Source organism: Brienomyrus brachyistius, chromosome 13 (genome assembly GCF_023856365.1).
Source record: "Brienomyrus brachyistius isolate T26 chromosome 13, BBRACH_0.4, whole genome shotgun sequence".
In the NCBI taxonomy this organism is placed as follows: Eukaryota; Metazoa; Chordata; class Actinopteri; order Osteoglossiformes; family Mormyridae; genus Brienomyrus; species Brienomyrus brachyistius.
Window position 1 is genome coordinate 1764939 of NC_064545.1, and position 21126 is coordinate 1786064.

A 21126-nucleotide genomic window follows, 5' to 3' on the forward strand; every position below is an offset into this window, starting at 1 on the left:
TATTAAATTCTTCATCTGCTAACACTGATTTGTTATTCCTTCCGATTGCTGTGGATATCCCATTGTATATATAAGCCTCACTTTCAACATCAATTATTTGATAAAACAGATTTTCATAAGAGCTATTTTCGCATTTTTATTAATACAGCAGCAATGCTAAAAAAATGTAATGTGACTGATCAGCCAAAAGAGGGCGCACATGCGTAAGACATGATGCAGCCGAATTCCTCTGGCAATACGATATTGCATCCATTTTATGTTCTCGTGTAGGGAATCGTAATGCAAGCATCTGACTGATAGTTAAATTGAAATCCTGATATTGTTTTAAACTCAACTTGCATAAGTCAATAAATGTTTGATATAAAGAGTAATAAAAAAGAACAACTGAGCAGGAACTGTTTTTAGCACTTTATGGGAAGGAAAACATGCTTGGGGGATAGCAAGGTCGTTTCCTGGCTGAAGTTGCTGCTTGTTTGTATGAACCTGATTGCTTGATTCTTACATCATGTTCTGTGAAGCTTCATTCCTGATCCAGTGTGTTTTGGGATCTTTTGGGGAGTTTTCGAGGATAAACGCTTAACGGATGAATATTTGCATTCATACGCTTCGGCTACTCACCGCTGCAGCAAATCCACGCAGCAGTACTGCAAACAGACCACTTCCCATCTGCAGCCGGACAGCTTGTGGTTAAGTGCCCTTCAGGCTCGTCTTCCTGAAGCACTTCTCAAGTTGGTGTCCTTCAAGTCAGACTGTACCTGTATCAGACTGTAACGTTATTTCGCAGTAGGAATTACACTTAATGCAATCGTGCCGTGACCCGTAATGGCTGTGAAGCTGGATTCTCAACATCTGGGGTGTGTGTGGTTTCGTTCTCTTTCAAATTAATGTGTGAAAAAAATTTGCAGGTAATTTGTTAATTTCCGAAAGCTTTCGTTTCAAAGCTTTCTATTCCTAAGTATTAAGCATTTAATTTGAATAAATTGTCAACTCTGGATCCGATTATTACTGCCTGTGAAAGGACAGACATGTGTCTAATTAATTTCCGTTTCCCAGCAGCCCCTGGGTGTCATCCGCAAAATTCAATTACTTGCCCTAGCTGAAGAATATTTAATCGTGCGCTGATCAGGCAGAAAGGTGAGGTGACACTTCATAATTATTATTATGATGGATGACCCTCCTAACAAAGTAATGTCTTTTAGCCTTTTGTCCAAATAATCCCCCACTCTGACTCTCCAGGGTTTGTGTCATTGATTTCCTGTTCTGTCTTCTTAAAGCTCCAGCTTTCAGTCGGACGTCCACACCACCTTGCAGAGCATGATGCTGAGGCCATCCAAAGGCTTGATCTTCATGGGCGTTATTCTGTGGCGTTACCAGAGCTCATGAAGTATCACTCCTCCCAGTCTACACGACCAGCTTGTTATGTGTCAAAATAAGAGTCGGTTCAAAAACCATTTTGACAACTGTAGGTCATCGCTGCATTCGGGACACATCCAGTGCGGCCAGCCGTTTACATGGATTTCATTCATTGTTTTTCACTAGGTGCTGAAATTTGGGAAACTTGGTTTGCCCTGGTCATGTGTTCCCACTTGGTAGTCACCCTGACAACAGTGCCTTGCTGTCACCTGTTCCTGTAAGTGGTGTTATCCTTGAAACCTGATATATCTTAATCATATGGCTTTGTGATCATGCTGGTCCAGGATGGGAGGGCGGGGCTTTAGTCAGCTGACCTTAGATCCTTACAGGTTTTTTTCCTCCCAATTTCTGAGTTTTTGGTTCCTGTCCTCCATGTCTTCTGCCATTCTTGCTTTCCATCTTCCCTTGTCCCAGTCTCGTGTACTATTCCGCATAAATAACCAGATGGCGACACACCCTTGTCCAGCACCTAGGGGTGACTAAAATTCCCTTATTTCCTTTTGTTTTGAACTGTCTTGTCTTTCACTGCACTGCTGTTATGTCTTTACTGCACTGTTGTTGGTCCTACTGTCCCCCCATATACTGGGTCCCTCCCCTGCAACTGTAGCAAAAGAATTTCACTGTGCTTCTCGGAACACGTGACAATGAAACCTGATCAGTCATTTCTGTGCTCTCTGCTTTGGCCAATCTGGAACACTGGGCCCATGTTGATGATTGTCCCCATATGTGTGCTGAGGGATGGAATGATAACAGCACGGGCAGTGGACTGTCAGCCTTAAACTGTACATCTCCCATAATCCTGGTCATTAATCTCGATTATCACACACACCTGCTGGATGTCACTTCCTGAAATCGCTCCTAATTCCCAGGGGTCCTCACTCTTCGCTAACTAAATTAAAAATGGCACAATGGGGCTTTCACTTGTTCAATGCTTAATTAATTGGTAGTATCTATATTAATATGTAATATATACATTACTAATTAAGTCACTGTTCATATTTAACATCCAGAAGTATCTAGAGAAATAAGAAATTTTACTAATGAATGGTGTAGTCATTGAACCAGCTGCTTGTCTGATATTTTTTTCTTTGTTTGTGCGTGTGATGTGAAAAAATGTCTGCATTTTCTGAGGGAAGTTTTGCAAAACACTTCCACAGCACAAACATTAAGGCACATTCATCATTTTCTACTGGGCAACTTTTATTACATTCTGACAACTGCTTCTGAATGCGACATAAAAAACGCTACATTAAGACCTGCATTGAGCATCACAGTAAAAATGTAAATGATAGTAATGCGATGGTCTTTCAGTCACTTTAGATCTATGGCTTATTAAACAGATTAACTTTTCATATTTTCTCCATGACTGACCTTGAAGTACATTAAAATATTTCCACTTGGTTCAAAATATTACCATATATCTAAGCTTGTTAAAGTTTGGATTATTATGCTAAATATCGTGCTTTCGGTATCCCTCCTCGTCCTTTAAATCTCCATTCAGAGCTGTATCATAACGTCATGGGCTGCACTTCTTTGCTGATGAAATGTTGAGTACATGTGGACTGGCACAAACCTCAACACCAAACGCCCAAACTCACTTCGAGGTGTTTGTGGTTGGGGGTGGAGGCAAAGCAGCTTTAAACCTAGTTATGATACAATTTAATATACATTTTGATTATTAAACACATTTTAATTCCAATTGAGTTTCATTCGTCAGTTTAATTTTAGTGAGCTATGTTTAAACTATCTTTACTAAATGATTACATAACTAAATACATAGTTTCATAACCTTTAAATCAAGAATGTCTTAAGTCAGAGGGGAATTAAGGTGAGAATAAGGCTTGGATGTACAGGAACATACTGTGAAGTACCACGGGAAGATACCTGTCAGCTCAGGTGCTAAATAAAAAATTTCAGGTCTTATCAGACCCATGGCTGAGAGGTCCGCGCCTCTCTCTTAGCGCCACCCTGTGGGCAGTTGTGATCCCCACTCTAGCTTGCTGGGCGCTGCCTATTTGCAGTACAGGTTGGCAGCTAAGGCCTTCTTCTTCTTCTTCGGACCTTCACTGGAAGCATCCTGGATCCCTCTCATAGGCTGGATGGATCTGAGACAGGGCAATATCACCAGCTGTGCATTAACTCCGTTAATAGGGACATTGTATCCAAGTGTAAGACACGCAACTTGTCCTCACTGATCCCTGCCTCAACAGCGAGGTGTCTCTCACAGGTTCTTCTCCTCTGGTGACATGGCCGGCCTTTACTATAAGTACTGACCATTAGACACACATAGCTGCCATGCCTCCCTAACACCCTGACCCTTACTGCCTCTACAGGGTGGACGAAGTGGACAGGATGTGAATGACTGTGGCCTGCTGTCTTACATCATGAATGTCTCAAAGATGCACTCTGGCCACCTTATTGTCAACAATTATGCACCTGAAAGAAAATTCCAACTCACTGGATGCCTCTCAATTTGCACCCAGGAAATACAATAATAATAATAATAATAATAATAATGCTTTATTGGTCATTGCACCTACCCATCTTGATCTTCATAATTTGGGGGACACAGTGCAAGGTCAACCACTGTACAGCACCCCCTGGAGCTGGAGACTAAGGGCCTTGCTCCAGGACCCATGGACATATGACTATTCTGTCCCCCCTGTTGGGGTTCGAACCAACAACCTTCTGATCACGGGCACAGAGACAGGGCCTGCTAAGCCACTCACCACCCAGCCTCTCTTTCCTTTTGGTTCCTGCTTGCTCGCATTCTGGAGCTTTATATACACACCGACATTCAGTTGAATCTGAATGACTGCCACCCCCACCCCCCTCCTCTTTTCCACTGGGATAAACATCTCCACAAAATGTAAAATTATTCCATGGCAAATAATTAACAGTTTAAAGCGTGAATAATAATCAGCCAAGGCAGCATTAGGGCCGGCCGTGGGGACTAGCCCGATCAGGGATCACAGAGTCGAGCTTATCGAGTGCATCTCCCCAAGCATGTGCCGGGGGAGATAATTCAGTGAGCTCGTCTCTGCAGTCAGTAAGGGTTCAATCAGGACGCTGGCGGAGAGGGTGGAGCGGGGGGGGGGGGGGGGGACGTCTCGCACCCAGCCATCCAATCTGGACCGCACCCCCCCCCCTCCATTAATAACCATATGCTGTGACAGTCTGTCTCAAGTACCATTCATGCCCCATCTAGATAACTTCTGCTGGGAAAAATATATAATATGAATATTTCATTCCTCAGTATGTGAACAAATGTGTCAGCTTTCAGTCTGTCAGAAGCTTTGTAAATGGCAGGGAACTGTAAACACTCTGGCAGATTTATTGTTATTATTTTAAATTTGAGATACATGTGAAAAGACCAAGCACAGTAAATGGCCCATCAAAAATTTTTCTTGAGAAATGGGGAACGTCCGCACACTCTCGCAGCCTTCATGGCGAGATGGTCCATCACAAAGATGCGCTCGCTTTTATCATACGTTTATAGCTGCAAATCTGGCATCTGATAACCAGCTTTGGGGCAGCTGGAGTCGCCGAGAGGGAGGAGCTGAGGAGAAACTCACCGGTCTGCCCAAACACATATAGAGTGTATGGAGTCTGTCACTGAGGAAGTGTGCAGAAAGATCCCGAGCAGACAGCACCCCCCAGGGGCCGAGCAGTAAACAAGAGCCACACAGGAGGCTGGATGTGACTCCCCACGCAATTTAGTTGTTTGTTTGGGCGTGTTTTCTGCAGCCTCTGTAGCTTCCTGTACACTTTCGGGATGTCCTAGAGCATTAGCCCAGCTTGCTTTCGGTAGCTGGACCTGCATCCTGAACACGGGCCGCTCGCTTGCTCTCCCTCTCTCGCCCGCCTGCATGCAGCATTCCCGCTGGGCGATCGGCCTGAGAGCCTCCCCGCACTTCACATGTTCGTTTAGAAAACAGAATGACTTTCACATTGTAGATTGGATTTTGCAAAGCGTCTGGGAGAGCATCAGGACACAGCATCCGACTGAAATCTCTCTCTGGTGACAGAATCTAATCCCGCGATTTGAAAGCTTTCCTCAGTACAATAAAACTGCAACTCAAGGCAGAATCTAGCTCAAGTGTGAACAAAAGGTGACAAGGACAGTCCCCTAGGTTACCAGACAGCATTTATAGTCCTCTGCTGGCTTTTAAGTGCCTTTATTAACGACATGGGCACGTAATATACAGCATGTTAACAAAAAGGCTGGACTTTGAGCTCCTGCTCTGGGATGCAGCTGAGAATGGACTTCCATTCACAAACAAAAACACCGGGGGGGGGGGGGACTTAAACACCCCGCACATGGTGCCACCAGACGACATTCTAAGAGATGCTGCGTCTGCATCTGCGTGAAGCTGCAGGCTGGAAGTGTGCTTATCCCTGCACAGGCGAAAATGCAAACAGCTCATTTGCATTGCAGGCTGGGATCCTCCGCATCAAACTGCAGCCTGCCCTGTGCTCCAAGCTCCTGGTGTTGCAGCCAGACAACATGGACCATTATCCAGAGAAGCTCATGGAGGATCAGGCAAATCCCACTACTGCAGATAAGACTCGAAGGCCCGAAGAGCTGTAAAAACCCATAAAGCCACACCAGTAGCTGATGAACCTGACTGCAAGAAAAACAAGCACAGGATGAGCTTTACGGGTAGCAGAGAAACAGGGAAGCACAGAGCCGCGTGAATCCCGAGAAGACGGGAGTGAAGGCTGGTCATGTGACTGACCTCCTCCATCGACATGCTGCGGACCGACTGTGATGAGGACCCCACCGTTAGACACATTCTGCTTCCTAATCACTTTAATTCCTCTCCCGGGGGCAGGTTTCCTGACACTGAAACACATCCCCACCCCGGTTGTCTTAAAGCCTTAGATCTCAAAAATGTGGTATTAAAGAGGAGCTTTGTGTCGATGTATAAAAAGCCTAGAGAAAATGTCAGGATCTAATTGCGTCTGGTCCCTTACTGGTGCTGTACAGATGGGCTGTGACCTGCAGCAGGGAATATGCCGCAAACTGCTGGGTAGCCTCTTGATGTAACAATGGAGACTCCTTAAACAGTCATCTAGGTGCAAAATTTACTGAATACTACCAGAACATTGTAATAAACCCTGAGTAAATTCACAGGTTCCGTCAAAACCCCTTGTGTTAGTAACTAATTGCATTAAAATCAAGCTTGATAGCTGGTGAAGCTATCAGAGATTGGCCTGCTGTGAAATGTCCGTTCCTCTGGGAACCGAGCCGGCGGCTCTGCCTGGCCCCGAAAGCCAGCTCTGCAGCACATCTCGTTAAAGCCCTGGATAATGGTTTTACACTTTACGTTTTTACAGAAACCCGTAGCTCAGGCTGTGTGGGGGGGCCCTAACAGGCATCTCTAATGAAAGCTTACAGACAAGTCCAAGACCAGAAATGAATGTCTCCTCTGAGCACACAAAGATCCAATCAGACGTACGCCATCATAACTCTGCTTCTAATGACACTGACTCGCTTATTGCTGACTTGTGTAAGGTCAGCATGCCTGGGGGGTCAGGCAGCCAGCTGCTCTTCTGCTCCCATAATTTCCACAGGAATTTCAGCTGGTTACGATGTCATTTGGGCTATTAATACTGTATAACTTTAGCAGCTGCTCTGTCCGGTTGGTGAATCTTGATTTGGTTCTTTGAGGCAACCAATTTAGCTGAGACGCTATGAAAAAATAAACTGCTCAGTCTGGATCGAGGGCTATACTCACTTCTGCGTCAAGGGCTGCCGAGGATGCTGGGATAGCGAGGCCGGTCGCTTCCAGGTACTCTCCTGCAAAGCCTGGGAAGATGAGTGACACCAATTTACACTTTCAGCTTTTCCTTGGAAGGCTGGCTTGTCTTTGGGCTATGGAGAAGTACAGCCTGGCTAATTTGGACTGTCCCTGGGCAATGTGCACCTGCTCATCGCTACCACCCCTGCGGGCACCGGGCTGGTCATGGGCCACCAACCCCTCTACATCCATCCTCTGGCCATCCAGCTGGGTCTTCAGCATCCTCATCTCCTCTAGCAGCTGCTCCCGGTGCTCCTGCAGGAAACTGTAGAAGGGGGTTGGTGGGGTTCACTGATAAGACGCACGTTTCTCATACACACACACACTCACAGACACACACACACCCCAACTCACTCCTTCTCAGTGGTCAGATGCCTGATCTTCCTGCTCTGCTCTTTAATTTTGGTCCTCAGCTTCTCGTTGGCTTGTCTAGTTCAGGGAACAAAATAAACTGGTATTGTTATGGGAAAGCTATACAACAGCCTATTACCCAGTGTTAGAATGTTCTAGAAGTAATCATGCTGTTATGGTGGCCACGGTGACACCTACTTCTGCTCCTTCACCCACTGATGGACGCTGGACACGACCAGCTCGCTCTCCTGGTGCAGGCGGATGCTGTTGGCCCGAGCGTTCCCCAGGAATCGCCTCAGGACATCCACCTGGGCGGGAAGACGCCGGGTCCATCAACACAGCCCGCGTGACCTCCGCCAGAGACCAGGTGCAGAGACAGGTTTGGTACCTCGTTCGCAGCTGCCTGGTATTTCTGCCTCATTAAGTCCAGCTGTGAGTGTGACGTGTCCACCTGTCACAAAGCGTCGGACTCATCACCCCTGACACACGGATACGGGCCCGGCCGAGCAACATGGGAGAGGGCTGCATCTCACCTCCGTGACCTTGGCCCGGTAGTTCTCCCTGAGTGAGGTCACCTCCACCCTCAGTGCCACCGCCTCTGCCTCCTTGGCCTCCAGCGCTGCCAGCTGCTCCTGCCCCCAGCACCGGGAGCGCGCTAGCTGGGTGCAAACCTCGGTCAGCCTGCCCTCATATGTCCAAGCCTGGGGCTTGATGTGGGTTTGGTATTATGGGGGGGAGACACACAAATTGATAATTTAAATGCAAAAGTCTGTTTACTGGGGGAGTTACCAAATTCCCCATAGGTGTGCATGTGTGAGTGACTGGTGTGTTGACACCCCATCCTGGGTTGTTCCCTGCCTTGCACCCATAGCCTCCAGTATAGACCCTAGAACCTTCGGAATAGGACAAGCGGTTATAGAAAATGGATGGATGAATGGATGGATATTTATTGGCAGGAATGACACTCTCCGCTCCTGTTTGGACTTCAGACTCGGGAGGCGACAGAGATGGCATTTCGCACACGCTGCAGTCCGTCACGGCAACCAGCAGACATGGAGGCGAGGTCTCCTGATCTACACACGCTCCATTCAGGCCGACGGTACTGTAGGCGCCAGTGCTGCGGCACGTTAGAGCTCCACGTTGGCATGCTGACCTTCACATGCATGCGAGGAGCAAATGGGATGCAGGGCAGAGGCAGTAGATGTAATGAAAGGACGAAAGGCAATTAAACACAGATGGGATCCGATGCAGGCAGACTAACACTGCATTAGTGCCTGTGATCCCTCTGTGATTGCTGCCGAATCACACTGTGTGCAAATTCATTATTCTCTGTACTTTCTGGCCTAATCTACACACACACATACACACACCAGGGTTATGGAGACACCCAAACCCCCCTCCCCCGCTCGACACAAACACAGGGAATTATTCCTGCTGCACCTGTGACATGTGCAGAAATTAGGCGACCAAAAGCAGACCATCCTGCCAGCAATAAATGACCAAATAAATAAGAGGATACCCCCCACCCCCCACCCCCCAAAACCCTGCAGGGCCACTTAAACATGGTCACAGACCCATCCTGTCCTGCATGGTGAGTTGAGTACCTTTGCCTATATTCATATTTTTAAATACTTTTTCTTTAAATAATATGATTTTTTTAAAACCTTGCACTGACGGTTCCAGTGGTCTTCAAGGTAAATCTGATGCAGACTGATAGACTGCACATGCTGTGCCTCCCCCCCTCCCCCACTGCTCCTGAGGGCCCCCACTCGCACTGCGCAGTTTCTGCAGTTCATCAGTCAAGCGCCTGAAGCTGTTCTCCAGTGCTGTGGCACGCTGCTGCGCATGCATCGCCTCAATACGCAGACCCCCCAGCTGCAGCATCAGCACACGCAGTCAGAGCACACCCCGAAGCAGAGTAGAGGGGTTCAGGTAGGCTTTCAACTCCAGTTCAGTAAGTACCACCTCCATGACTATGAAAGATTGGACACAGTGAACTACGGTGATCTTGCAGAAGAATCCGAAGAGAATCATCTGCATGAGAACCAGAGCCGTGACCAGTAGTCTGTGCTGAATGTGGTCTGTTTGTGAAATAACACACACTTGTCCCTCTATATAGTTCCCAATACAGTTCAGTTCTGATGAATAAAGTTACTCTTCCATGAAAACATGGTATTCATTGAGCATGTAAACCCGGACTACTTGCAGCTCCGGATGACCACCAGATGACCTCTGACCTCTTGGCCAAGTTGACGGTTCTCAGTCCGTTTGGCCTCCAGCTCAGCCACGCACTGCAGCCTGAGGGTGGCGCTGCCAAGCTCTGACATGCTGAGGATGTGCTCCTCTTGCTCTTTCAGCTGCAGAGACTTAAAAAAATATTTATGTGAAATGTTTCCTTTCGGACTGAAACTATTAACTGCTTTGGATCATGAAGAAGAAATTTCAAATACATTTCTGAACAAGCTATAAGCTCTGTCTGTGTTTCTCGTACTCCTGCCTGTAATCTCTTTAATTTTGTTGAACTTGCCCATTAGCGTCATGATGCCAACCTGCTGCTGCTGGGTCCCAATGCCCCCCCTTTTGCAGGTCAGCTCCCTTTCTGGATGCTCTGCTCCTGTGTCAAGCTGGGCCATTCTGCCTTTGCTCACCTGTACTGTCAGTGTTCCCACTTGGCTTCTGAAAATCAAACATATATAAACAACAAATTATAAACCAAAATGATACAGGACAGTTGCCATCCTTACCAAGGCCTGTAGCCAAAATATCTCATCCAACTACAGCTGCATGGAACACTTTATGAGTGTGAGAGTGGCTAGTGATTCGCTGGGGACACCGAGAGAGGCTCCGTCACCTGGAAGCCTGCTGGGCCACAACAAGACAAATGGGAAGGGAGGGAAGGGCGCTGTAGGTGCTTCTGTGTAAAGCTCAGCGTGGGGGGACCCGGAAGGCTCTTACAGACTGCTCCGGGGGGGGGGGGGGGGGGGGGGGGTTGCAGCGTCAAACCCCCCAGGTCTCTCCAGCACCTCCCATTCCTTTTACTGGGAAGTCACAGTAACAGGTAATCAATATCTCGCAAACCCGACCCCCCCACACCCCCTTGCCAGGCTGATCAATATCCCTGGCAATTAGAGTCCCTGACTGCTGGGACCTGAAGCTGCTTCCGAGCCCAAAGACACTCAATGCCGTCCTCAGGCTCTCACTTCATTACACCAGCCCCCCCCACTAATTTGTATTGGTAGCCTGCTGTGAACTCAGTGCTCAGGGCCGGCTGGACGACAGACCTCTGACAGGCCACCGGGTGGCGCTTTTGGCTCCTGCGTCTCGCACCACATTTCATTCCATTCAACGGGTGGCCTCAGCTGCAGAGTGTGTCCGGCTTGGCCTGCATGCCAGTGGAATGCTTGGGTAGCAGCGCCCCCAGGTGGCGAGATAAAACACCTCCAAGGTAACGGAAATCAGTCTCCTGGAGACCCCAAACTGAGGAAGGAGCTCCCTGGATCTGCATGAGGGACATTTCCCACTGCTGCCTTTGTCTAAAGCTATTTACCTGGCTAGTCAGTTTAAAGTTGCTCACAAACAGCACATCATTTAACATACGCACGATTAAAACTAACAAGTGACGGTTCTCCAAAAAGTTACCGATATGTGACCCGTCGCCACGAAATGAGTCTTACAGTAAGTCACACTGGTAGAACTTCAACCATAAGACTCATTTCGTGGTGATGGGTCACATATCTAGTTGGGTGGCTAGGTGAACACTGCTTCAGTTCCCAAACAACTGCTCAGGGGCACCCCAGCCGTTCAGTGTGTTTGTTACGTTTCACCGCCAGCTCAATTAATTTGAATTATTAAATAATTATAATTTTGACAAAACTCAACGAGGTATTGATTAGGGAAACATGGTGTGCTAGTGGTCGAGTCACAAAATAGATGGATGTATTCGATGGTTGCTGCCAACACTAGGGTGACCTTAGGAGAGGTTTTGAAATGGCTACGCTAACACACCTTTGCAGACATGTAGTTTTACACCAACATCATTCTAACCTTTGACCTTGGAAAATAGAGGGAAACTGAGCAATTCTGCTCAAGGGCCAGTTTAGTTTCAGTGTTTTAATCTTCTCGCTGGAACCGAAGGTCTCTTTTCGACTAAAGGGTGCACTGGGGGGGAGACGACACACAGCGTATTGGATGAACTCAAGGGGTGAAACTGGAGGGGACCTTGGAGGGTAGCTGAGATCTGAGAGCTGCACCTGCCACCCTGACCGTGGTGCTCCATCTTGCACAGCTCGTCCTGTAGCACGCGCAGCTCTGCCTGACACCGCCTCTCTTCTTGCTGTGGCCACGCCTCCTTGTCCCCCAGCGCCCCCTGCTGCCCTCTCTCTGCCAGTAGTGCCTCCTTCTTCTGCCTAGCCGGGGTCTCAGCTGAAGGGACACAAACATGAGGCCTTCCGATACCCAGCAAAACTCAGCTTGCTTAGTTTAAGCTCCAGAAATCATTAGAAAGGGTGATCACACTCCAATGCTGAAACAACCTCTACAGCGCCCCCTACAATGCGAGCCGTAACACTGATCTCCATTAACATGACAACTACGTTAAAACTGAACAGTGTTAATCAATGATGCACACTGGAAACATGCCTAAAAATACATCACACACATCAGTCGTATCCAGCCATGAATCAGAAATCTCACCCAGGTTCTTGCAGCAGCTACGTTCCAGCTTCAGCTCCTCTTGGAGACGTAGCAGCTCTGCTCTCAGGGTGGCACTCTCTGTCTTCCCCTGCTGGTTCTCCTTCATAGCTCTCTGGAGATCAGCCTCTAGGCCCTGTCTCTCTGTCTCCAGGGACTGCTCACGTATCACCTCACTGGACTCCACCAGGGGGGCCTCCACCTCCTTCAGCAGGCCTTCCATGTTCTGCAGGGTGTGGGATATTAGTTGGGGGGGGGGGCATTACCGTACATTGATGACGGCAAGGGGTGGAGCCTAATGGTGACACTGACGCTGGTTCAGTGCACTCCCAGGTCATCCGCCATAAGTATGAGGATACAGGGGTGGCCCTCTGGCCAATCAACATGCAGTATCAGGTAGCTGTACAAGATCACCCAATATGAGTAAATAAAGTTGAATTAAAAAAAGCCAAATAGCACAAAGACTACAAAAAAAGCAACACTGAGGCAACACTATTCATCTCTGTAAAAGACAAGAATGTTTTAGCCTGAATCTGGATGCCGTGGACAAAGCTAAACCTTGAAGTTTGCCAGCCAATTATTTCTTAACTTGATTATAAGGATATATGTCAAAAAAATAAGCAACAAATGTCAAAACTTGGTGATTATAAGTTATGAACTTTACAGCAAAGTTCACGAGCAGGTTGGGATAAAACAGCTAACAGTCTGGCAGAAAACAGCTACTTTAAGTTGGAGTCCAGCTGCGTGAATCACTAGCTAAACACATTCACTGGTTTTTTCGTTTGGTCGTCTCTCAAATGTGAGGATTTGCAGCCGTAATATGACCTCCTGTTGCTGGGTAGCCTGCAGCTCCCCCTGCAGGCAAAATGTCTGTTTCTCCCCCCACCGACGCTGTGGCTCGGCTGCCGTCTTCCCCTGTAACTGCCCCACTGCTTCCTGAAGACGCACTGCCTCTGGAACAACGGGAGACCGCCATTACTCAAACCCATACAGGCTCCACTGCAAGCCACAAGCGAGAGCCCTAACGCTCTTATGAAGACGAGGCTCACTCACCTTTAATGTCAGGGTTCCTGTGCTTGGTCAAGTGGCTGGCTTTCTCCTTCAGCTGGCACGCGTCAGCCTGGTACAGGCCGAGCTCCTGTGCGTCCTGGGCAAGCTGCTCCACAGCACAGGACAGCTCCTGTGGAGAAATGGTGTGTTCGATTATACCTCAGAGCTCGGACATTCCGAGTTGAGCGACATCACGTCCGACAATCTCCCGTTCGAACTACCACAACTCGGAACAAACATGGCTGCCTCCATGAATACGCTGCTGTGTGTAGCTGCTTTATATTTTAGCAGTTTTGGAGTAACACACAAGAAACACAAACTAGTCAAACCACATTAAAAGCTTTATAAAATATCTGAGGACATTCAGAGCGATGTTCTTTTTTCGAGAGGCAAAAAAACTACAAACAAACCAAAAACACTAAGGAGTCTGGTAAAAATCTGATACTGCATGCTAGAATACGGTTTACGGTCACGAAATGGTATTCTGTAAATCGAACACGTGCAATGACATTTATAACTATTAATATATTTAACAAAATAAACATTTTTAAAGATTTATAAAATAGAATTACTGTTGAGTGTATAAGCCGCCATGTTGAAATTACGTCACAGGGGCAACTCGGACAAGAAAATTCTGTCCGACATCAACGTCATAAAAGGGGTGTGTTTCCAATGGGAAGTGACGTTTTCGTGATGTTTTCATCCGAGTTCCGAGTTGGAGAGAAATAATCGAACGCACCAAAATTTTACCCATTATATGTGGCCCCTATCTGGCCAGATGCGGTAGCACGCAAAATCGTAAAATACTTAGTGGCTCCTGCACCCCCGCATAGTCACTAATGCGCGCAGGCTGGCTGCTTATCTGCTGCTTCTACACAGCAAGCGAAAGTAAAGGAAAACGCCGGAAGTCACGGCCCAGATGGACACGCAGAAGCCTCCTTGCTGTTAGCCTCTCAATTAATCGTGTGCAGAGCGCTGTAAACATGGTGGGTTTACGAGCTGGTTAACGAGCTTCCGGACTGGACTGCGCCGTGCGGGGGGGTGAGGGGGGCTGCGACAGAGTGTGAGCCTGTTGCCCTGGATCGACGCCCCAATGGGCCGCTTGCGTAAAACCGTGTGCTCGGTAATGAAGGGGCAGCGTTATCTGGAACACACTGACACGCATTTCAGGGAAGGTGCAATAAAATAAATTTACGCCAGCAACAGGGGACCAGGCCTTCGCTCAGACCATTAAAATGAGGACGTGTGATGAGGCAGGCAGGCAGCTTGAACGCCTGCGCTGACAGTCATCGAGACAAATCTGAATTTCATGGCCGTCCACGTTTGTATAAATAGCCAAACTAAATGCTCTAACCATCTATAAAATTATATTAAAGGTTGCAGGGAAAAGGAAGGTGTTAGGTGGCCATTCATTCGGGGCAGTAAATCAGGCGGGGGTAGGCCGGCGGGGTTTAGCAGGCCGGTCGGATTCAGCAGGGCTGTGCCCGCCCCAGGTCAGACACGCTGTGGCACTCCATTAAAGGACACACGCGGCACGCCCGCTGCCATCACAGGCTGGCCCTGGGGCGGCTCAGAACGCTGTCAGCGCTGGAGGTCTGCCTTTGGGCCTCTGATCGTCAGTCAGTGTGAGTATCGCATCCACGTGGACAATCCGGGTAGAGGGATGAGAGCAGCTGTCATCTGCAGGCCCAGAGGGGAAGGTTAGGCCTGGCCTGCAGACTCTGCACCTGAGCGATGCAGGGGCTTACCTGTTGGGGCTCCTGGATGCGCCAGAGGTGAGGCTCGCAGTCTGGATCTGAGAGGAGGTGTGTGGCTTTGTACAGAAAGAAATCCGCCTGGATCTTCAGCACGGCCTCCTCCTGCTCCTCCACCTGGGTCAGTGTGTACATGTCTGATACAGGCCATGTGAGGAGCATAAGAGGCACTATAATTCAAACTCTCAAGCAAAACTACGTCTTTTTCGGTGCTCAGACTTTACAGAGAGGTTACATAAAATAGTGCGTGATAATCAGCGAGTCAGCAGTGACTGCATTTCAGTGTGTATTTATTAAAAATATGGCCTTGCCATCTGATGGGGGCCATAGACATTGTAGATGGGGCGGGGGCTCATGCACAGAGTACTGTAACAGTCTGGACAAAGTCCTGGGCCTCCTCTCTGAGTGCCTAAAGACTGAAAGCTTGATTCAAGTGATTTTGGGACGAGCACCTGGCTACCCTCAGGGGGTTGTATGGCTGGTAGCCTCATTCTGGCTCAGCCCAGTAGGGGGCGCTGACCTGTTGGTTACCTTCAGGGGGAGTATGGCTGGCAGCATAATTCTGGCCCAAGCCAGTAGGGGGTGCTGACTTGCTAGTTACCCTCAGGGGGAGTACGAATGGCAGCTTCATTCTGGCCCAGCCCAGCAGGGGGCACTGACCTGCTTGCGCAGCGTCCTGATGATCAGCTCACACTCCAGGCCGTGCTGGAGGCTCTCTTCCAGCTGCTGCCTCAGGTCACCCAGGGACTCGTCCTGGGCTTGCAGCTGTGCAGAGCGCCCCTGCAGGTCACAGCACAGGGGAGAAGCCTTCCAGTGCCGGCGCTGTACCTGCACGTTATGCTGCAAAGCCCGGGAGGGAGGGGGGTTGCATACCAAACTCCTTGGGGGGTATTTGGTACCAGACTGATTTCTATTAAAATATCTGTATAACTGAACACAACTGAGCTGCGTGAGGGAGCTGACCTGCATCCTGGCCTCCTGCAGCTCCCTGTCCTGGGCCTGCACCCTCTCCTCCAGCCGGGAGACCGTGCCCAAGCTGACCCGGTACTTCTGCTCGTTGGAGTCCAGGGCTTGGGTGAGTGGTGGCGGGGGGGGCTGGGCCTCCTGTGGAGCTCCCCGCAGCTGATCGGTCTCCACACTGCACGGCTGGGGGTGCTTCTGTAAAGCCTGCTGATGCGGCAAATACACATCGAGGGAGGGCTGTGTATATACCAACACCCACACACACACACACACACACACACACACACAGACCAACACCCACACACAGGCCCACATACACATACACACACACCCACCTGCACCCACACAGAGGGCTGTGTATATACCCACACACGTGCGCACACATACAGACCCACATACACTCACACACACACACCCACACACACAGACAGTATACTGTATGTACACACACACACACACACACACACACACACAGACCAACACCCACACACAGGCCCACATACACATACACACACACCCACCTGCACCCACACAGAGGGCTGTGTATATACCAACACCCACACACACACACACACACACACACACACACACACACACACACACACAGACCAACACCCACACACAGGCCCACATACACATACACACACACCCACCTGCACCCACACAGAGGGCTGTGTATATACCCACACACGTTTGCACACATACAGACCCACATACACTCACACACACACACCCACACACACAGACAGTATACTGTATGTACACACACACACACACACACAGAGCTGTGTATATACCCGCACACTCACCCACACCCACACCCACATATATGCGCGCTGACACACACACACACACACACACACACACATACACACACACACACACACATACACGCACACAGAGCTGTGTATATACCCGCACACTCACCCACACACACACTCACATAGAGGGCTGTGTATGTACCCACACACACACACTCACATAGAGGGCTGAGTATGTACCCACACACACACACTCACATAGAGGGCTGTGTATGTACCCACACACACACACTCACATAGAGGGCTGAGTATGTACCCACACACACACTGGGGGCTGTAGATATACAAACATTCCACTCCCCCCCCCACTCCCTAAACGCTAAATCAAACTCACACAGACACACAGAAACTGGTGAAAGACAGCAGGTAGACCCTCTTGTTTCAAACAAGTGAACACACTAAACCGCACAGAGTCGTTACTGAGCCGGAATCCATTTTCTTGTGCACCCAGCTGGATTAATCATAAAGAGCGCCATTAAGCTCCTGAGAACTTCACAACGTATCATTTAAGCTCGTGCTGAACAGCGTGCCGGCAAGGCATACAGAAATCTAGGGAGAAGAGGAGGCGCAGATTCACCATCCTCCTCCTAGACACCCACCTCCTCCTCAGCCTGCCTCTGGGCCTGGTCCCCGTGGGCGCCGAGCATCTCTGCGCTGCTGAGGTACTGCTGCAGTCTGCTCTGTGCCTTGTCCACTTGGGCTCGCGCCTCTGCCTGCCAGCGCTGCAACTCCTCATTGGCCGTACATAGTGCCCCCTGCTGGACCTCATACTGAAACATTGGGGGGGGTAGGGGGTCAGTCTCTAGGGCCGGTGTTTATGCCATTTACATTCTCACAGCGCTTCTCTGCCGTCATCAGAGCACATTAATTAACAAAGATGTCTTTATCCTGCTAAGAGACTAATTTCTGGAAAGCTGTTAGCTTCATTAAGCAATGCTCTGACGACTAACGGAGTTCTGGGGGGGGGGGGCTAATTTTACAGGGCACGTCGACATGGACAGACAAGAAAGAACCAAAAAGAGAAGAGAAAACACAGGAAGAGAGATGGAGAGAGGAGGAGAGGGCTGGGGCGGCTCGCAGCGGGGAGAAGAGCGGCGGTGAGGCTGCATGCATCACCGCTTCATCTACGCTAAGCTGCAGCGTGGTCCTCTAAGCCCCAGTTTCTCTCACACGCTCATCACACAGACAACACCCCATGGCTATTTCTGATGAGATCCAGAGTGGGAGTGTGAAATGTTTAGACAGGGCTTCCACCCACCCCGGTCTGATTAATCTCCAGCTAGATTGCTTGGCCAGCAGTGATATTAGCATAAAATCTCCATGGATCAGGCCTGGCAAGGAAGACCTTTCATCAAGGCACTTGTCTGACACGAAATAGCGAATCTCATTTTGTTTCTAATATCATTTTCATGGGTGGGGGGTGGGGGTGGGGGGTGGGAGAGGATGAGAAGCTAAAGGGAAATATTGCAGGATGGGGGAGGTTAAAGTTTGTGCATAAAATAAACAGTGTCATCAATCAATATTAAGAAGCCCTATCCAGAATATGACGAGCTTTTAGACGCCTGGCAGTGAGGCTCTTAAATCGAGGAACAGAAGGTTAGTTACCTGTCACACAAAGAAGAAAAAAATAGATTTTTTTTTTAGTTACACTACTGGAAAGTGTCCGTGATCAACTGCCACACCTCATAAAATCCATGTAAAAAAAAACAAGCTGTCAAGTAGTGTAACAGTGAAAACTAACAGATGCACAGACATGCTGAAATTAATGAAGACACCACTGAATGTCATGGATGCCCTACCAGCTACACGGGAGAGTGACTGTCAGTGAACAGCAGAGTCAGAACGATCATGGAGGAGAGCGTCCTAGTTGGTATGCAACAGGGTCAGTACAGTCATGAGGGAGAGGGTCATAGAGACTATGCACAGAGAGTAGGTATTGTCATGGATAACCAAGTCACAGTGACTAGACGGCAGAGAGTTAGTACAATCACGGAGGGGAATGTCACGGTGATTATGTGGCATAGAGTCAAAGCAATGATGGAGGGGAGTGTCTTCGCGACCACACTGAGTCAGTAGGATAATGGAGAGAGTCACGGTAACTACACAGTAGAGAGTAGGTGTGATCATGGAAGAGAGTATCACGGTAACTATGTGGCAGAGAATCAGTAGCATCAGAGTGGAGAATGTCATGGTCATTATGTGGCAGAGAGTGAGAACAATGACGGCGGAACTGTGGCTGTGTCCAAATTCAGGGGCTGCATCCTTCTAAGGCTGCATTCGAAGACCGAAGGTGCCACACAGGCGCGACAAGGCTATCCGAGTCAGAACACTCCTTCAAATGCAGCCAAGAAATGCCTTATTCTTTTGCTGATATCCCAAAATTCTTTGAGGGAACCTTTGAAGGACGCAACCTAGAAAGGCTACAAAGACCGTGTACTTCGAAGGATGCAGCCCCTGAATTCGGACACAGCCCAGGGCTGTGCAGGAGACAATCAGTACGATCACGGAGGAAAGTGTCAGGGTGACTATGTGGTAGAGTGTTACAATGATGATGGACGAGAGAATCATGGAGATTATATAGAAGAATCAGCAGGATAATGGAAGAGAAAGTCACGGTGGCTACGTGAGGAAGAGTCAATATTATTGTAGCGGAGACTCATGGCTAGATTATGTCAATATAATCACGGAGCCGAGTCAGTATGATCATGGCGAAGAGGCATGGTTACTACACAGGGGAGAGTCAGTATGATCGTGGAGAAGAGGCATGGTTACTACACAGGGGAAAGTCAGTATGATCATGGAGAAGTGGCATGGTTACTGCATAGGGAAGAGTCAGTATGATCATGGAGAAGTGGCATGGTTACTACATAGGGAAGAGTCAGTATGATCATGGAGAAGAGGCATGGTTACTACACAGGGGAGAGTCAGTATGATCATGGAGAAGTGGCATGGTTACTGCATAGGGAAGAGTCAGTATGATCATGGAGAAGAGGCATGGTTACTACACAGGGGAGAGTCAATATGATAGTGAAGGAGAGGCATGGTTACTACACAGGGGAGAGTCAGTATGATCGTGGAGAAGAGGCATGGTTACTACACAGGGGAGAGTCAATATGATAGTGAAGGAGAGGCATGGTTACTACACAGGGGAGAGTCAGTATGATCGTGGAGAAGAGGCATGGTTACTACACAGGGGAGAGTCAGTATGATCATGGAGAAGTGGCATGGTTACTGCATAGGGAAGAGTCAGTATGATCATGGAGAAGAGGCATGGTTATTACACAGGGGAGAGTCAGTATGATCATGGAGAAGTGGCATGGTTACTGCATAGGGAAGAGTCAGTATGATCATGGAGAAGAGGCATGGTTACTACACAGGGGAGAGTCAGTATGATCGTGGAGAAGAGGCTTGGTTACTACACAGTATGATCACAGAAGAGTGTATTACAATGTCTACTAGAGAGTCAGTAAAATCATAGCAGTAAATCATGGTCACTACATGAGAGAGAGTTAGCAGGAATATAGAGAGGATCAGTAAACAGGTGACTATTGCAGAGAAGTCAGTGGCCTTATAAAGGGGTGACTATTCGTTTTTTGGGCATTGATACGGAACAACTTCAATCTGAAGTCGTCCAAGCAAAACATCAAGTAAACAACACATGCTCCAAAAAAAAATCTCATGTTTATCAGGATACCTTCTTAACACACAGCTGATGGACCTCATACCAATTCTGACTGCCTGACAAGATGGGTTTGATCACCCAGATGCTAAACCTGCTGAGTAGGTAAGAACCTGAATCAATCTAATCTCACCTCTCAGAGACTAAATGGCTTCTGGTCGACGGCCTGACAGGTGTAATTTATCTCGGCACGGATGACAGAGGCTCGCCCCGTTACGAGCGCGCTCAACTCGGTGCCAATGGGCTGTGAATCCCATTGGTAATAAACTACACCGCATTTCCTGGCTGCTCCTCTGTCCTTTTATTCACCTTCGTGTAAACGCACAGATCATTGTCTCACGCGCAGCGTTTCAAAGAGGTCGATGCTAACGGTGCGTATGAGCGCAACGCAGCGGTAGATAACTCAGCACGCACATAGGCGTCGTCCGTAATAGCCCTGTACTGCAGTACACAATGCGGGCCTTTGATGATGCAACTCCCAGTCTCCCGTTTCCCCAAATTTCGGTACAAAAATCAGTCTCAAATAATGAACTCATTGTCCACTTCTTTCTGCCACATGCTCTTCCTCCCCTTCTCTGCCTGCCCGTTTGGATAAAAATGGC

At 48.6% G+C, this 21126-nt stretch overlaps 1 protein-coding gene and 1 long non-coding RNA gene across 4 annotated transcripts in view; one reads left to right on the forward strand and one right to left on the reverse strand.

The window, feature by feature from the left end:
- Positions 1-318: 318 nt before the first annotated feature.
- Positions 319-2170, forward strand: LOC125706531 (uncharacterized). 2 transcript variants are annotated; one of them, XR_007382010.1, is made up of 3 exons: positions 319-854; positions 1057-1134; positions 1275-2170. It is a non-coding gene; the product is annotated as an uncharacterized LOC125706531 (long non-coding RNA). The 2 variants fall into 2 exon arrangements; XR_007382009.1 differs by having other exon boundaries at positions 1281-2170.
- A 425-nt stretch (positions 2171-2595) lies between these two features.
- Positions 2596-21126, reverse strand: part of LOC125706530 (polyamine-modulated factor 1-binding protein 1) — a 94405-nt gene continuing 75874 nt past the window's right edge. Inside the window, exons 15-31 of one of the 2 annotated variants that reach the window (XM_048973258.1) lie at positions 17445-17615; positions 16025-16231; positions 15722-15901; positions 15056-15178; positions 13311-13437; positions 13083-13210; positions 12261-12483; positions 11819-11990; positions 10118-10244; positions 9806-9934; positions 8102-8275; positions 7957-8019; positions 7767-7876; positions 7572-7646; positions 7344-7482; positions 7155-7225; positions 2596-3518 (exon numbers count right to left, since the gene is read on the reverse strand). In XM_048973258.1, coding sequence (XP_048829215.1) covers positions 3425-3518; positions 7155-7225; positions 7344-7482; positions 7572-7646; positions 7767-7876; positions 7957-8019; positions 8102-8275; positions 9806-9934; positions 10118-10244; positions 11819-11990; positions 12261-12483; positions 13083-13210; positions 13311-13437; positions 15056-15178; positions 15722-15901; positions 16025-16231; positions 17445-17615 — 2313 coding nt within the window. In that variant the 3' untranslated portion in view covers positions 2596-3424. Of the gene's footprint in view, positions 3519-4966; positions 5900-7154; positions 7226-7343; positions 7483-7571; positions 7647-7766; positions 7877-7956; positions 8020-8101; positions 8276-9805; positions 9935-10117; positions 10245-11818; positions 11991-12260; positions 12484-13082; positions 13211-13310; positions 13438-15055; positions 15179-15721; positions 15902-16024; positions 16232-17444; positions 17616-21126 lie in introns of those variants that run through there. The other variant, XM_048973259.1, reaches the window with a different exon arrangement.